The 17,592-nt window shown below is 35.1% G+C and overlaps 1 protein-coding gene across 1 annotated transcript in view; it reads left to right on the top strand.

Annotated features, from left to right (window-relative positions):
- Window positions 1–2,650: 2,650 nt before the first annotated feature.
- LOC100263001 (uncharacterized) overlaps window positions 2,651–17,592 on the top strand; it is a 54,336-nt gene continuing 39,394 nt past the window's right edge. The window contains exons 1-2 of the mRNA XM_059739620.1: window positions 2,651–2,773; window positions 16,512–16,620. Of these exons, the coding sequence (XP_059595603.1) occupies window positions 16,525–16,620 (96 nt within the window). The 5' untranslated portion in view covers window positions 2,651–2,773; window positions 16,512–16,524. The remainder of the gene's footprint in view (window positions 2,774–16,511; window positions 16,621–17,592) is intronic.

Genomic DNA, 17,592 nt, shown 5'->3' with positions numbered 1-17,592 from the left:
ATTCTCAAATTGAATCAACCTTATTTTATTTTTGAAAATTGAAATATATCGATTTTTTGTTGATTCAAGTCAATTTATCAATTATTTCAATAATACTTACACCCCTATTCACCATCAGTTTTTTTTTTTTTATCTAATTATATATTTGATGATGGAATGTGATATCATACAATCATTATCTACTAATGAATTAATACTGAAATATAAGACACTGCTCCTGAATATAAAAAAATCTTATAATTAGCATGTAATAATAAATTACCAAGCATACGGTACTTTTAATAAAATTAGGGGTGACAAAGTTTGACACAATTTATTAACACAACACGAATCTAACACGTCTTTTGCCGATTTTGATTAAGTATAATGGATTTAGGTTAAATTTGTATTGATTTGTATAACTTGTTTAATAAATAAGTAATTTTTGAATCAATCTATATAGCACGAATTTGACTTTAATAGACATATTTAATAATATTGCTATTAACTTAATTATATATTTAAACTATTTAATACATATTTAACTTATTTTAATTTTATTTTTAATTAAATTGATTTATAAACACGTTTTATGAAAAACATGAATCAAATTGACATATACAAAAACCAACTCAACATAATTATTAAATAAGAAGATTTGATTGTTAAATATATTAAATATGTTATATGATGTGTTATTTGTCTAATAATAAGATAGTATTTTAATTTATGTTTTTGACACGATTATTATTTGTGTTGAGTTTGAATTGACCTATATAATAAGATGTCTAGACTTTGACACGACACAAATATGATTCACCAACACAAATTGTCGTCCTAAAGCAAATGAGATAGTTTAAATAATTCAATAATCTACCAAGCCAAATTTATTAAACCATCCAAATAAAGTCACTATTAAATGACTTGGACAAACCAAAATATATATACTTTACATTGAATTCATATTAACTAAGTATTTATATTTAATTAATATTAACCATCTCTTAATACAACAAATCGCCACTCACGAGTGATAAAAAAGAGAAAAAGTTAATAATTTATTAAAATATATTTTAATTATTATATAATTTGAGTCATATGTATTTTATATTCAAAGTTTTAATAAATTTTGAGTGTTTAATATTATTTATTTTAATTTTTATTTTCAAATATTTTATGTGAATGTAAAAATTCAAAATTTATCATTAATTTTTTTTATGGAAAATTTTTAATATAGAAATCTCAATTATTTTCATAAATAATATAGAATTATTTTTATCATAATATAAAAATAATAAAGTACTTTAATAAAATATAATATAAAAAAATATATATCAAATATCAAACAATTATATATAAGTTTTAAAATAATGATTTGATTCGGTTTTTATCATTAAGAGACAAAAAAAAAAAAAAAATCGAATCGATAAAATCGATTTTTAAAATTCTCAAATTGAATCGAATTTCTCTTATTTTTGAAAATTGAAACAAATCAATTTTTGGTTGTTTCAAGTCAATTTTTCAATTATTTCAATATTACTTACACCCCTATTCACCATCAGTTTTTTTTTTTTATCTAATTATATATTTGATCATGGAATGTGATATCATACTATCATTACCTACTAAGGAATCAATACTGAAATATTGGACAATACTCTTAAATAAATAAAAAATATTATAATTAGCTTGTAATAATAAATTACCAAGCATGCAGTACTTTTCATCAAATTAGGGGTGACAAAGTTTGACACAATTTATTAACACAATACAAATCTAATACGTCTTTTGCAGATTTTGATTAAGTATAATGAGTTTAGTTCAAATTTGTGTTGATTTGTATAACTCATTTAATAAATAAATAATTTTTAACTCAATTCGTATAACACGAATTTAACTTGAATAGACATATTTAATAATCTTGTTATTAACTTCATTATATATTTAAACTATTTAATACATATTTAACTTCTTTTAATTATATTTTTAATTAAATTGATTCATAAATATGTTTTATGAAAAACATTAATCAAATTGACATATGCAAAAACCAACTCAACATAATTATTAAATAAGAAGATTTGATTGTTAAATATGTTATATGATGTGTTACTTGTCTAATAATAAGATAGTATTTCAATTTATGTTTTTGACACGATTATTATTTGTGTCGAGTTTGGATTGACCTATATAATAAGATGTCTAGACTTTGATACGACACAAATATGATTCACCAACACAAATTGTCGCCCCTAAAGCAAATTAGATAGTTTAAATAATTCAATAACCTACAAAACCAAATTTATTAAACCATTCAAATAAAGTCACTATTAAATGACTTGGACAAACAAAATATATATTTTACATTGAATTCATATTAACTATGTATTTATATTTAATTAACACTCCACGAGTGATTAAAAAAGATAAAAAGTTAATAATTTATTAAATTATGATATAATTTGAGTCATATGTATTTTATATTCAAAGTTTTAATAAATTTTATTTATTTTAATTTTAATTTTCAAATGTTTTATGTGAATGTAAAAATTCAAAATTTATCGTTAATTTTTTTATGGAAAAATTTTAATATAGAAATCTCAATTATTTTCATTCGGTAAAAAAAGAAAAAAAGAAAAAAAAGTCTTGATTGGGCTTTTTAAAATTTTAAAAGCTCAATATGTAAATATGACAAAATACAAGGCGCGTGAACCTCTACGCCACCATGACCGACGGTAACACCTTTTCTCCGAGCAACGATCCGCTTTCGCCAAACCCTAATCTCGAAATCTCTGTAAGCCCTTCCTCATCTCTTCTGGTTTTTACCTTCTGTTTCCGAAATTTCCGGTTTCTATGCGCGAAAGACTACCATTACTCCGTACATTATGTTTTAGGGTTTACTCGTTGATACCATTTTCAAATTCGGTACACTCTGATGAGTAGAAAAGTGCTTACCCTCTGTTTGGTTGCTGGAAAAAGCAGAGAAAAGAAAACAGAATAGATGAGAAAATTTGAACTTTTTATGTTTTATTTATACGTTGGTTTAGTTTCCAAGATAATTAACAAATTGACTAAATTAAGCTCTAACACCTGCATTGGGCTCATTTTGAACAATTTAAAATTCAAATTTTAATTTTCTTTCTTTTCCTATGCTTTCTCAGCAACCAAACGGTGCATTAGAGTTCTGATGAGAAAAATATGTCTGTAAAAAACAAAACCGATAGTTTTCAATCCAGATCACACTATCTGCATTTTTACACTTTCTTACATATTTTAAAGAGAGAAGCTAACTTGAAGACCTACTTGCTTATTTTGGTGTATCTGGAATGGCCACAATAAAAGAATCGTGAGTAAGTTCCACAATGCTTATCCTGGTGTATTTGGAATGACACAATGATAGAATCTTCAGTGGTTTCGATTAGTCATAATCATTGCTAAAATTTTTTTGTACAAATTATTTGTTTGAATCTTATGACCCAAGGAGAATATGCAAAATTGCGAGTATAAATTGTTTTTATTGAGATTATTTTTCCATGTCTCTTCCATTACACTCTCCCGATTTTATATAGGTTACTAAATAGAAATAGAAACTAATCATAATGATCCTTTATTCCCTAAACTAAATAGAAACTAATTAGAAATAAAAACTAAAGGTTGAGGGATCTTAAGAATCCCTCAATCGGGTCGTAACATTCCCTTCGCCATCAAAAGAAGCCTTGTCCTCAAGGTTGAGACTGTGGAAACTTTTGTTGAATCTTGTAAGCATCTTCCTATGTTGCGTTCTCTGGAAATGAGTTGGACTAGTGTCTGAGCCATTGAACAACTGCCCTGTTGTTCCTCTTCAACTATATTTTCCTCATCCCCTTGCATAGATAAAATTTGAACTATAGATGCTTGAGACATACACCTTAAATCCTTTTGAATCCGATTTGTTGAAACTAACTTGGTGGGAACTTTAGTTGCACCTCTCAACATGAATTTCCTTCCATCAATAATAAATTCCATTATAAAATTCTTGAAATCCCACAATATGGGTCCCAATTCAGCTAGCCATTAAATTCCCAATGCCACATCACACCCACCCAAAGGTGTGAGCCTCAATTTTGCCTGAAATTCCTTCCCTTGCATGTTCCATGTCAATTGCCTACAAATTGCATTACTACTAATTCTAGTTCCATCCACCACTACCAACTTCATGGGGTTGGTAGTTTGTATTGAGCATCCTTTTCTTTTGGCTGCTATGAGATCAAGGAAGTTACGAGTGCTTCCTGAGTCAATTAGTATGGTGACGACCTTCTTCTTGATGTTGCCACGGATCCTCATGGCTTTATGAGATGTTGAAACAAATATTCTCGTAGAGTTCACTATACTCCCCCCACTTCCATTAGAGTTCTTGACTTCCTTGAGAATTACCTTCATTGTCTCTTTCAGCAACAAGGCTAACCCAGTGGTTTGGCTTAGTGTGTTTAGTTGAAACATGATGACTTGATTTTTAATTACCTCTTTCAAGCCACTAATGAAACACTAAACAAAAAATTCCTCTGACAACTTACTAGTTCTGGCCATCAAAGTTTCAAACTGCTCTTGGTATGCTTGACCGTAGAAACCTATTTCAATTTGGTTATTTGCCGGTTGCTATAAACACTAGGGCCAAACCTAGAAACAACATCTATAGAAAACTGTGTCCAATTGATTTTCTTGTTACTAGCCTCGTTCCTTGAGACCATTCCAAGGTCTTTCCTTCTAAATGTAAGGAAATGAATCCTACCTTCTCCTAATCCTCGATTCCATTAATTTTAAAAAATTTATCACATTTGTAAATCCATCCACTAGGATTCTCACTTTCAAAATTTGGAAAATTGAGTTTGGAAAACCTGGTTTGAAAGTAGTTTGTACCATGTGAGTGATAGTTTGTCCTGCTTCTATTGATTGAAACACTGTCCCCATTACTTGACTCCTCTATTCTGGGAGTTATGTTTTTGAATTTCAAGTTTATGGCTGTGATCATCTTCAACTGTTCTGATAAGATGGCTACTTGTTTACTTGACGAGTCCTTCAATTATTTAACAGTATCTCCAAGTCTACATTATTCTTGCACTCTAGTCCCTTTTACCATGATCGGTGCCAAGACTGTGCTTTGGTACCAATTCTTATGACCCAAAGAGAAGATGCAAAATTGAGAGAATAAATTGTTCTTATTGATTTATTTTTTCATGTCTTTCCCATTACACTCTCCATATTTTATACAGGCCACTAAATAGATACTAAATAAAATAGAAACTAATCCTAAGGATCCTTTATTCCTTACACTAAATAGAAACTAATTAGAAATAAAAACTAATAACTTATTGATGTTTTGGATGGTCTTTGAGGTGTTACAAATCCTTTTTTTTTTTTGGTCATTTCTTTATTTCTTATATACATCTCGAGTACATGGGTTGCATACCCTTTTGGTGCTTGCCTCAAAACATCTCATTTACTTGTCAAAAAAGGTGCTCATTTCAAAACATCTCATTTAGTTATCACCAAAAAAAAAAAAAAATGTGGGAAACATCTTTTTCTATAATATCTTTGATATTTAACATTGTCTTGGTATTATAAATATTTCTAATGTTCTTATAGTATCTCATCTACCAACTTTTTATGGGATAAATTAAAGAAATTTCTAAAGTTAGTAAATTTGATTTACATTTCTCTTCTTATAATGTGCAAAAGTAATTTGCATTTCAAGAAATGAATTCATGACACCTAATTTTCAAATATCTGATCCTTCCAAAGATTTTTGCCCACACATCATCTACTTATTAAAATTATTTTCTTTTAATAAGGTTTTAACTCAGATGCATTATTGTTTATATAACAATTCCTTAAAGTTTATATCTAATTTTTATATATTGCTAGTACTTTAATCATTTGTCTCATCAACTTCTAGTTTGATTCTTATGCTTCCATAGAATCTTCAAATGGTCCCTCCATCCAATATAAGGGCATGGTCTATAATTTTAAAAAACATAGTGTTGCTCCTTGCAAAATGCTTAATGAAAACATTGAAGAACAACACAAAGGAAATAAAACAAACTTAACAAGATCACATAAGCATGGATTACCTAAGAATGGAAAGGAACATTAAAATAAAATACTACCTTAAAAAATCAACCCTGAAGACTTGCCACCAATTATGCCGCCCAACGTAACCTTGAATCTTGGAGGAGCTAGGCTAAAGAAAAGCCAAGCAAACTCCTGAAAAAAGACATCTCCAAAAACCCTAGCCTAGTCTCATTTTCTCTATTCTATTTCTTCTACACCAAAACACCCGAAAAATCACACAAATATATATACAATATTTTTCCTAAATTTGTACCCAAAGCTAAAAAAAATTCAACTTCAACCAAGCAAAACAAACATGGCTTGCAGATTTGGGCTAATCACCAAATACCGAAAAGGCGAATTGAAATCATGAAACAATAAAGAGATCAAATAAACTCCTATCAAAAAAAATAAAGAGATCAAATAAACAATAAAAAATTGATAAATAAAATGGAAATCACCTTGGATGGCATGGTGTGGCCAAAGACCAAGGGGTTAGATGTGAAGAAAAGAGCGTATGTTTGGGAATGCGTGAGCTTTAAATGGAGAAGGCAGTTATAAAAGTCGTTTTATATGAAGAGCATTGTGTGTTTTTCAGTGTTGTGTACCATGGATTTTGTGAGTCTTGTGGGACTGAAATTCCAACTACACCATGTTGGAACTTGGAACTCTCTAACACGCACATCCTCTCACTCTCTCTTTCTCACTCGCTCTCTTTACCTCTCTAGTCTTTATTTCATGTTCTCTTATGTCTTAAACTGCTTCCCATTTTGTTCAAATCCCATTGTTTCCTTTTTCTTTTTCTTTTACTTTTGATTAATTTTAAGATGCGAAATGTTATCATGTTAAGCCCTTATTCCGGGGTTTTGAAAATTATACGATAAATAATTTGTAAAATACGGTAGTAGAAAAAATATTTCCAAATCTACCATAATTTTTGCTAACTAAGAAAAAAAAGTTGTCATATAACTTGATTAAAGCAAAAATCATCTCTTGAAAAGGCGTTTTTTTAAAAAAATTATAGGCAAAAATCATCTCTTCAAAAGACGATTTCTAAGAATTTAAAAATAAAGCCACCTATTAAAAAAAAAGAAAAAAAGAAGCCTAAATGGTTTCTTGAAAAGCTGATTTCTAAAAAGTTTAAAAAATAAAGAAAATTCAAGCAAAATTTTTTTCTTGAAGAGATGATGAATCTTGGGAAAATTGTTTTCCCCAAAAAAATTGATACTACATGGTTTCTTATTTTTTAATAATATTTTAACTAATAATATATTTAAATAATAAAAGTATTATAAATATATGTATTATAATATTAATTAAATTTATATACTAAATTCAATGTATAAAAATAATTATAATTATTATTGATATGTTATTTAAAAGTCATCTTTATAAGCTAAGTCTGAAAGAGTTCTTGTATTTTATATAAAAATACCCATCATTTTTTGTTTTTAGAAATGCAAAACAAACAACACCTTACTATTTGAATCCTAAATTCCCTATTTTTGAATAATAGTAATTGGGAAAATCTACAATATAAATTTATACTTTGTTTCATCCAAATTTCCCTTCATCAACTGAAAACCAGAAACAAAATAAAAAAATTACCTCAAACATTTATAAAAGCACTTGTACATATGCAAAATCATTTCCCCACTGCAAAGCCATGATTCCCAGAACCATGTATGGCTCATGTTCTCAATCAAGCTGTTTGGTCCAGTCAAAAGGCTCCCAATCCTGGGCAAAATTTGTGACAGCTTGCTTTTGTGCCTCCACTGATTCATGCCTCTGATGACAGTACATGTCTTCCTCTGGTAAACATATCATACCTCTTATAACATCAAGGCCAAGGTTTCTTTTGAAGTGTTTTTTTATTTTTTTTATTTTTTTATTTTTTATTTATCATCAATAACATGAACAAATCCCTTGTTTAGACCAAACTCTACATGAAAGTATGGAAGTCTTTGGGGATTGAACCTCGCTATCTCTTCTCACTTGTATCAATAAGCTTCTTCGCATTATGCTGGCTCCACTCTTCAGCTTCATCAATTGCCTGGAGTGAACTTCTGTCAGAAACTTGTACAAAGCCAAATAAAAAAATAAGAAAAAATAAAAGATAAACACACACACCCACACACGCAAGACTAAATCAAATATATACTAGAGACTTGCTAGGATGAAGAAATGACTAAATCGAGGAGTAAAGCAATAAACAAGTTAACAATGGTTTCAAACATCTCTTTAACTTTGATATCTAGTTCACCCAAGGCCACCTTACAATAAGAAGCACTAAATTATTAGTAACAGTGATATTAATTATCCTATTTTCTGTAGAAGGGGATCTACATGAGCATAGGAAATGAGAATGTGCCTTAGAATTGTCAAGGCAAAACAAAATTTAATAAACATACTAAACCATAGAAGGCTTACCCAAAGCATATAACTATTGCTGGCCCATATGGAATCTCCCACATATTTTGTTGTATGCAATTTACATTCTTAATGTAATCTTTGTTGTTTCACCAAAATAAGGGGTTTTCAAATGAATGAACTAGGAAAATTTCAACACTTGTTGGATATTATGATTATAAAGGACATCACAAATCAACAGGCAAGCAGAATAATTGACTAATTGACATATTAAAGGAGATTAACATAAAACTAACATTTCTAAAATAAAGAGGAGCTTGTTTAGCTGTTTCTTAGGGCAAGGGGATGCATTCAACCAAACAATGATGGTGTTGTTATGTGAGACCCATCACTCTTTCAAGAAACATTGGATCCTTCTCTTGTTTTGCAAACATCATTATTAAGCACTTCTTGAAGTTGCGAATTTCTTCCAATACATTGTTGTCAAGTGTTCATATAAAAGACTCATGCTGCAGAATGAAAAGGAAAAGATAGAGAGAGAGAGGTCTATTAGAATAAAAGTTACAACAAGGACATCTGAGAAAAAGTAACAACGAATTGAAGTTGAAGAATGCTATCATGTTTTAAACCAAATCCATTTCATGTTTTCGCTCATTTGAATGGCTTCATTTTATGCATAGATACATTTTTAGGATTTTAGGATTCAGGAAAAAAAAAAAAAAATCACATTTTTAACCATTTGTGTTGTTTCCAATCTTTGGCAATCACTCCAATTTGTTTAGTAAGCTTCCATCTTATAGAATGGATTTGTGCCTTCAGTTGCCATGAATATATCAGATTGCTTCATTTCCATTGGGAAATTTGAGCTTTGTGTAAATGATGAGTTGAAGATCCGTAAATAACATAACATCCAATTCCTAAGCAAGCATAGGTTGTTCTACATTATAGTATTAAGAGTGCATTTGACAGTATTTTTATTCGAAGTGTTTTTAGTAGAAGATTTTCTCTGGAAGTGTTTTTAGAAGAATCACCTCTAAGTGTTTCTCTAGAAAACACTACAAGTTTGGAGAGGTGGTAAATGTTGGTTTGCAGTGGAATCCAAGACCTTTGATATCTCCATTAAAGTAGTCCGAGGTAAACCTAGAGGGATTATTCTGGAAAGGAGCAAAGGCTTTTCCTCTTGGATAAGGTTTGGAGAAAGGAGTTTGAGCAACCTGTTGGAAGGTGTGGAAGCTTGGTGTAGAGGAGAGTCAAGTTCAAGGTGTCTAAAAGTTTGGGAAGATGGGGGAAGAAAGTTCAGGCTGGAGTGTTGATCAAATGAAGTTGGTAGGTTTTTACTCTACTTTGTGCAAGATGTGGAAGCTAAAAAGTATTGTCTTGTTTTTCTAAAGGGCAAAGGTTTAGTTGAGGGGTGGTTCTTGTTGGCTAAGAAGTTGAGGACCCTAGGAGTATCCACTCCAGGAATGAGCAAATTTTTCCTGGTGATCCCAACTTTGAAAAGGTTAGGGGTAGTTTCAAAGAGAAAGTGAAAGGAACCTATGCAGATGTCATGAGGGTGAAGACAGGGGAACTAGGAGAGTCTTTATAGGTGCATTTAAGGGATCGAGAACTTTTTTGCATGGAAGAGCAGTTCAGTCGCTCCTTGGTTGGTTGTTTTGGTGACAGTTCAGACTCAGTTCCTCTTCTGTCATCCTTGAAGGGGTGGGTGCATGCAAGATGGGCTTTGAGGGGAGGGGTTAAAAATCTCCAAGTTGGTGGGTGGGGCCCTTTTGCCGTTAGAGTTTGAGAATAAATGTGAGGCTGATATGGTGCTTTTAAGGGGCAACAAATGGTTTAAGAGAGAGAGTTTCATTTGCAAAGATGGGGACCTGAAGTGGGGTGTTTTTGGAATGGGAGCCATGCTAAGGAAGTTTGGGTGAGGATTGTAGGACTCCCTCTTCATTTTTGGAGCAGAGAGGTTTTCAAAAGGATTAAGGAGAGATGTGGGGGTTTTGTAGTTGTAGATGAGGAAACAACTCTTTTTTCTCAGCTGCAATGGGCACGTATCTTGGTGAGAGCCACCGAGAAGGATCTACCAGGGTCACCGTAGGTGGTGGCCAGTCTCACTTGTTTTACGTTTCATCTTTAGTGGGAAACCCCTCCATGGGTTTCTCAGGTCGTGCCTCGGTCTGAGTTTTGTAAAAGTGCAGGACGGGAGATTAGGGACAAAGTTGTGGGTGGCTCACGCGCTGGTGAAAGCGTGTGGGAGACTCAACCTGTGGTTCAGAATTTGGGGTTAGAGGAGCAGTTTGAGTATGGAAGAAGGAATAGGAGTGCAGTTGGTGCAGCATGTAGGTCGGCTAAGGGTACTGTTTTGGACTTAGATTTTCTTAAGCCTAGGTTTAGGACAACTGGCAGTGCGGAGAAAAAGGGTAAAGTGGTTTTGGGCTCAAGTGAGTGGGTTCAAGAAAAGCCCACGGGTGGAGCGGCCTGGGCTGTGGGCTCTAACCCCTTCAGTTTTGTGGGTATGGGCCTGGCTAAGAGCTTTAAGGGGCGTATTGGGCCCAAGTTAAAAGAGGCCCATCCCCTTGTTTTCCTTTTTGGGCGGCTCTTTTCCCTTGGGGCTCCCCTAGAAACCATCGTGGGGGCAATGGGAATGGAGCAGGTGGTGCTGGCCGATGAAGACTTCAACGCCGGGGGGTCGCTCTTAGGTTGACCGATGCTCATCGACAAGGTGTTGATGGATGAAGCCTCCAGGTACCCCGTTTCTCACTCCCTCTCTTTTTTCTTTGGGGTTTTGGGGAGATTATTCTTCTACTCTTTTCTTGGGGCTCAACGAAGCTTTGTTGGTGCCAGAGGGGGCTTCTAATGGGTCGGTAGGTGCAGTGGCAGTGGCTATGGACTGGGATCCTTTGCGAGTAGTGCCATCTGAAGATAATTTGGTCCTCCATGGCCGGAAAGAGCTTCCTTGTGTTTCGGTAGGCATCAATGGTGCGATTGAACTTGCAATTGTCCTGGTTGGGTCGGTTTTTGCGAGGCCATTGGTGGAGATGATTGATTTTCAATTGGAAGAGGGAGGGGGGGGGGGGGGGGGTAGGACGAAGGGTGGAACTCTAGCTGTCTCACGAAGTTCAGTCGATGATGCCTTGGTATGCTGACGAAAGGTTTTGAAGAGGAAATTTTGTACCTTTTGAGGAGGATGAAGGGGAGAATTGATCTGAAGGGGCATGATGGAGCGTCTAGAAAGACGAAATCACTGTCTTCAAAATCTGTTAGGGAACTCAAGAAGTTGGAGTGGACAGTGAGCTATAAAAAAGCTAGGGTTGATACCAGATTGGGTAATTCTACATGGGCTTCTATGTTGGGGTGCAAATGAAGATAAGAATATTATCCTGGAATGTGAGAGGGGCAAATGACAGAGATAAAAGGAAGATAATAAAGTCAGTGATAAAATCTCAAATGATGGACGTGGTTTGTTTGTAGGAAACCAAAATTACAGAAATGACTACTAGGCTTGTGCGTAGCCTTGGGGTGGGAAGACATTTAGATTGGAGTTCAATTCAAGGGGTGCAACTGGTGGCATTTTGGTGTTTTGGGATAATAGGGTGTTTGAGTTGGTTGACTTGGAAGAAGGGGAATACTCAATTTCGTGCCATTTCAAGAACTGTGAGGATCGGGTTGTGTGGGTGTATACTGGTGTGTATGGTCCAGTGTGCAGAAGGGAAAGAGAGGACTTTTGGGAAGAGCTTGGAGCAATAAGAGGCTTATGGAGCAACCCTTGGTGTGTAGGTGGGGATTTCAATAGGATAAGATTTCCAGGGGAACGTAGTAGGGAGGAGGGTTATCTGCAACAATGAGGAGATTTTCAGAAGTGTTAGAGGATTTGGAGCTGAGAGACATTCCTTTGCAGGGGGGTCCATTTACTTGGAGAGGTGGGCTGAATAACCAATCCCAATCCAGGCTTGATCGGTTTCTAGTGATAGATAGCTAGGACAACCTGTTTAATGGGTCTGTGCAGGGTGTTTTACCCAGACTAGTTTCTGATCACTTTCCCATTCTGCTAGATGGAGGAGGTATGAGGAGGGGACCCTCTCCTTTTAGATTTGAGAACATGTGGTTGGAGGAGGAGGGGTTCAAAGATCAGGTTAAGAATTGGTGGAGGAGCTTTAATTTTACTAGGGCTCAACTTTTTTTTAGACGCAAATTGAGAGCCTTAAAAGCTGCCTTGAAGATTTGGAATAAAGAAGTGTTCGGTTTCAGTGAGGCTAAAAAGAGAGAAGCTTTCAGCCAGGTTGTGTATTGGGACGAGAAGGAGAAAATTTCAGCCCTGAATCTGGAAGAATGTGAAGCCGGAAATGAGGCTAGGGAGTCTTATAAGACTTGGGTTTTGGGGGAAGAAATCTCTTGGAGACAAAAGTCAAGGAAAGTGTGGTTGAAGGAGGGAGATAATAACACTAGATTCTTCCACAGGATGGCCAATGCTCATAGTAGAAGAAATTGGTTGTCCAAGGTGAAAGTGAATGGTTGTTGGCATACCAAGGAGAATGATTTAAAAGCTTGTGTGGTTGGGATGTTTCATAACCTCTATTCAAAATAAGGGGGGTGGCGTCCCTGTATTGATGGGTTGACCTTTGTGGGGCTAGATAGCAGTGAGGTTGAGAGGGTGGAGCTTCCTTTTTCGGAAGAAGAGGTGTTTGCAACTCTCTCAGATCTAGGCAAGGAAAAAGCTCCAGGTCCGGATGGCTTCACTATGGCGTTTTGGCTTTTTTGTTGGGAAGTTGTAAAGGTAGAGGTTTTGGGTTTTTTTAGAGACTTCCATGAGGGGGGCAGATTTGTAAAGTCTTTGAATGCTACTTTCTTGGTTCTTGTTCCTAAGAAGGGAGGTGTAGAAGACTTGAAAGATTCTAGGCTGATTAGTCTTGTGGGCGACCTTTATAAGTTGCTGGCCAAGGAGTTGGCTAATAGACTTAAAAAGGTAATGGGTAAAGTGATTTCAAAGTCCCAAAATGCCTTTGTGGAGGGTAGACAGATTTTAGACACAATTTTGATTGCAAATGAGGCCGTGGACTCAAGGTTGAAAAGCAATGAAGGTGGTGTATCGGCAAGTTGGATATAGAGAACGCGTATGATCATGTGAATTGGAAGTTCTTGTTTGCAGTGCTTAGAAATATGGGCTTTAGGGAGAAATGGATTAAATGAATAAAATGGTGCATCTCTATTGTGAAGTTTTCTATTTTAGTAAATGGTTCTTTTGGTTTTTTCCAAAGTTCAAGGGGATTGAGACAAGGAGATCCCCTCTCACCTTATTTTTTTGTGATAGCCATGGAGGTGTTTAGTTGTCCATTGAGGAGGGCTATTAATGGGGGCTACTCATCCGGTTGGACGGTAAGAGGTAGGAGTGGTGAGGGGATTCTGATGTCGCACTTGTTATTTGTTGATGATACTTTTGTGTTTTGTGAGGCGTCTCAAGACCAGATGACTTATCTAAGTTGGCTTCTCATGTGGTTTGAGGCTTGCTCATATTTGAGAATCAATCTCGAGAAAAGTGAGTTAATTCCGATGGGTAGGGTGCATAATATAGAGAACTTGACCTTGGGGTTGGGGTGTAAAGTGGATGGTCTCCCTTCCTGCTATTTGGATCTTCCTTTGGGGGCCCCCTTCAAATCAGTGTCGGTGTGGGATGGCGTTGAAGAGAGATTTTGAAAAAGGCTAGCAATGTGGAAGAGACAATATATCTCAAGAGGAGGGAGACTCACTCTAATTCGAAACACTTTGTCGAGCATGCCTATCTATTTCATGTCCCTTTTTTGCATGCCAAGACAAGTGAGGTTGAGATTGGAGAAGATTCAGAGGGATTTTCTTTGGGGTGGTGGAGCTCTTGTGCAGAAACCGCATCTTCTTAGGTGGAACACAGTTTGCTTAGAGAAAAGGAAATGTGGTTTGGGTGTGAGAAATCTCTCTTTGATGAATATAACTCTCTTAAGCAAGTGGAATTGACGGTTTGCCAATGAAAGAGGGGCCTTTTGGAAGCAAGTCATCAGTCACAAGTATGGTGAAGAGGATGGGGGTGGTGCTCCCACGAAGTGAGTGAGAGGTATGATGTGGGATTGTGGAAAGCAATTAGGAAGGAGTGAAATTATTTGAGTGGTAGGTTGGGGTAGGTTGGCCTACCAAGTGGGTAATGGCTGGGAGTGAGATTCTGTATGGACAAGTGGTGTGGAGATGAGCCACTTTGTGAGTCCTTCCCTTCCTTATTTACCATTTCTATGTATAAGCTTGGGTGGTGGATGTTTGGAACCCTGATGGTGATGGGGGTGGATGGGCCCTCTTTTCTCAAGGGCCTTTAATGATTGGGAGGTAGAGTTGGTGGTGCGTTTTCTGCAAAAGATCCAAGCTTTTAGGGTGCACAGGGATGTGGAAGATAGAGTGATTTTGACAACTTTGAGGTGTGGGACCTTTTTGGTCAAGTCTCTTTATTCTATCTTGGAGCCCGAAGATTCTTCTTTGTTCCCTAGTGGTAGTATTTGGAGAGCGAGTGTGCCTTCTAAGGTGACTTTCTTTACTTGGGAGGCTTCTTGGGGGAAAGTCTTAACTTTGGATCAACTTCAAAGGAGGGGGCACTTTTTGGCAAATAAGTGTTTTCTATGCCTCTTTGAAGTAGAGACGGTGGATCACCTTCTTCTTCTTTGTGCAAAGACTCGGGCTTTTTGGAATCTTCTTTTCTTCCTCTTTGGTGTGTCTTTGATTTTTTCTTGTTCAGTGAAGGAAACTCTTCTTAGGTGACATGAGTCATTTGTGGGTAAAGCTCGTAAAAAGGCTTGACAAATGACCCTTTTATGTATATTTTGGACAGTATGGAAGGAAAGAAATATGTTAGCATTTGGTAATGAGGAGCTTTTACTCCAAAGATTGAAAAATTCTTTTGTATGTAACCTTTGGGCTTGGATTAGGGTGTCTATAGTTTTGAACCGTTTTACGCTTGTAACCTTCATTGATTGGTTAGGCTCTAAGTAAGGACAGGTGATGTTTTTTGTTTCTATCTCTCCCCCTCTGGTTTGAGCCTTTTGGCTTCTTTTATATACTTCCTGTATACTCCGAGGGCATTGTTTTTGGTGTCTCCTTTTTTCTTTATATACATCTTTTCTTTATCTATCTAAAAAAAATAAATCTCCTAAACCATACTCTGAGAGATTGCTTTTAGCCATATCGTGCCTTTCATAATCTATATAGTGGAGTTGTTTCTACTAATATTTATGTAGGCACCATCTAGGTTCTTGTTTTGATGGGACATGATCCTGGCTTATACAAAGTTAATAGAGATGGATTGTTGTGAAGGTGGAGATTGTGGCTATGTTTGAAAGGTTGGGGAATTGATATAGTGGAAGGTTATGCCTTGATGGTCATTTAGTAGGTCAGGAAAAGGGTTATGCCATTATGGATCTATGGAGATGCACCCTTTAGAGGTGGAGGATTATAGTTTGCTTTGATTTCGCGAGTGTTGTAGGATGCTACCAAGGAAATGGACTTTCTGGTGAAAGGAGGATTTATTCCCCTACTATGGATTTTTGTCTGTTTATGGAGGGGTTGTTTGCTTTTCTTTATTTGTTTATTTTATTTTTTATTTACAATGATGGATAGGAGTTTCTTTTCTCTTTCTGTTTGAAGGACTCCTTGTCTTGATTGTCCTATCTATCAATTTATGGGAGCTTTTGAAACATCAAAAAACTATTCTGTTTTGAAAAATGTCTTCAGTGAATAAACAGTAACCATGTTAAAATAAATTATCTCTTTTAAAATGATTGGAGTTTTAAGTTTGTTATTCTTGGTGTTCTAGTGCTAATTTTTGTCTGTAGTGTTTTGTTGATCTTGTGGGATGGCCTTCCCATCTCCCTTTCTTTTCTTAATAAAACCTACCATTCATAAAAAAAAAAAAAAAAAAAAAAGGGAGGAGGGTGGAGAAATATTTGTCAAGAACCGATTATAAAATCTTCATTTTTTTTTTAATTTCTTCATTTATTCTTTTTAATTTCTTCTTTTATGAAGTAGCTTCTAAATATAGAAATCTGTGTGTTCTGGCGATATATTTTGTTTGACAGGTCACAGGTCATCATGGACAAGCATGATCATCTACCTTTTAAAGTTGGGCAATTTGCTGAAGCTAGATCTTTTCTTCAAGGTTTTCGTGGTGCATGGTTCCGATGCAAGGTATCTATGTTATGCTCACTAACGTTTGATATTCTGTGAGTCTTTGTTCTGAAACTATATGTTATACTATGATATTATCAATGCAGGAGTTTAAAATCTATGTCTAAGTTGTATGTACATGTAACCAAGTTCTTCTGGTTCACAAACTAGGAACAAATGAAGATGAAGCTCGATCTATGATTTTATCTTTTATTTTCTATTTTTACTTCCTTTTTTTATTTTTTTATTTGTTATTTCCGTCTTGTATTGTTTCTAGAGTGTTGCACTAAGTCCCATTCGTTGCCTATGAAAGAACATTAATGCTTGTTGATGATCAAAACTTCGATTTTTTTCATAATCCTTCTAATATGTGGTATACCTTTGCCAACTGTAAAATAGATCCACTTCCAAAGGTGCTTACTTCATCAGGAATATTATGCATAAAATGCATTTTTCTCTCTTTCTCCAGTTGGAATTACTCTTCACTATGGGGGCTTTCTTTTGATAATAAATAGATTAAAGAGCACCTAACAAAAGGGGTGAAACCCATGTGCACGCAAAGTATATAAAGAGTACCCCAGGGTGGAAAAAAAAAGAAGGCAGGGAGGCTACATCCTGATCCAAATCCAAGCTATTCACAAAATCCAACAAAGAGAAATTTACAAGCCTTAAGGGAATTGTAGACCAATCCAAGGGGGACTTGAGAAAAGTCTCTTTTAATTTTGGATCAGAAAGCTCCTATTCTTTCAACCTTGTGCCACTCTACTCTCCAAGTACTGAAAAACAGGCATGGGGAACCATTTTCCAACTTTCATGTGTCACTTCCGTAAATTGCAACCATACCAACTCAAAAAAGAGCAACAAATCCCAAAGCATCTGTGTTTTATCATAATGAATTAAGATATGTTTGCCGATCCTTACTGGCCTTATTTAAGCTACACCTATTTGCCAAAGACCATCCCCTCCACTTGAGCTGGTTTTCATTAGTTAGGA

The sequence above is a fragment of the Vitis vinifera genome, chromosome 9, assembly GCF_030704535.1.
Source record: "Vitis vinifera cultivar Pinot Noir 40024 chromosome 9, ASM3070453v1".
NCBI lineage: Eukaryota > Viridiplantae > Streptophyta > Magnoliopsida > Vitales > Vitaceae > Vitis > Vitis vinifera.
The sequence above is the reverse complement of the archived record's forward strand: the minus strand, read 5'-3'. Positions and strand labels throughout refer to the sequence as shown.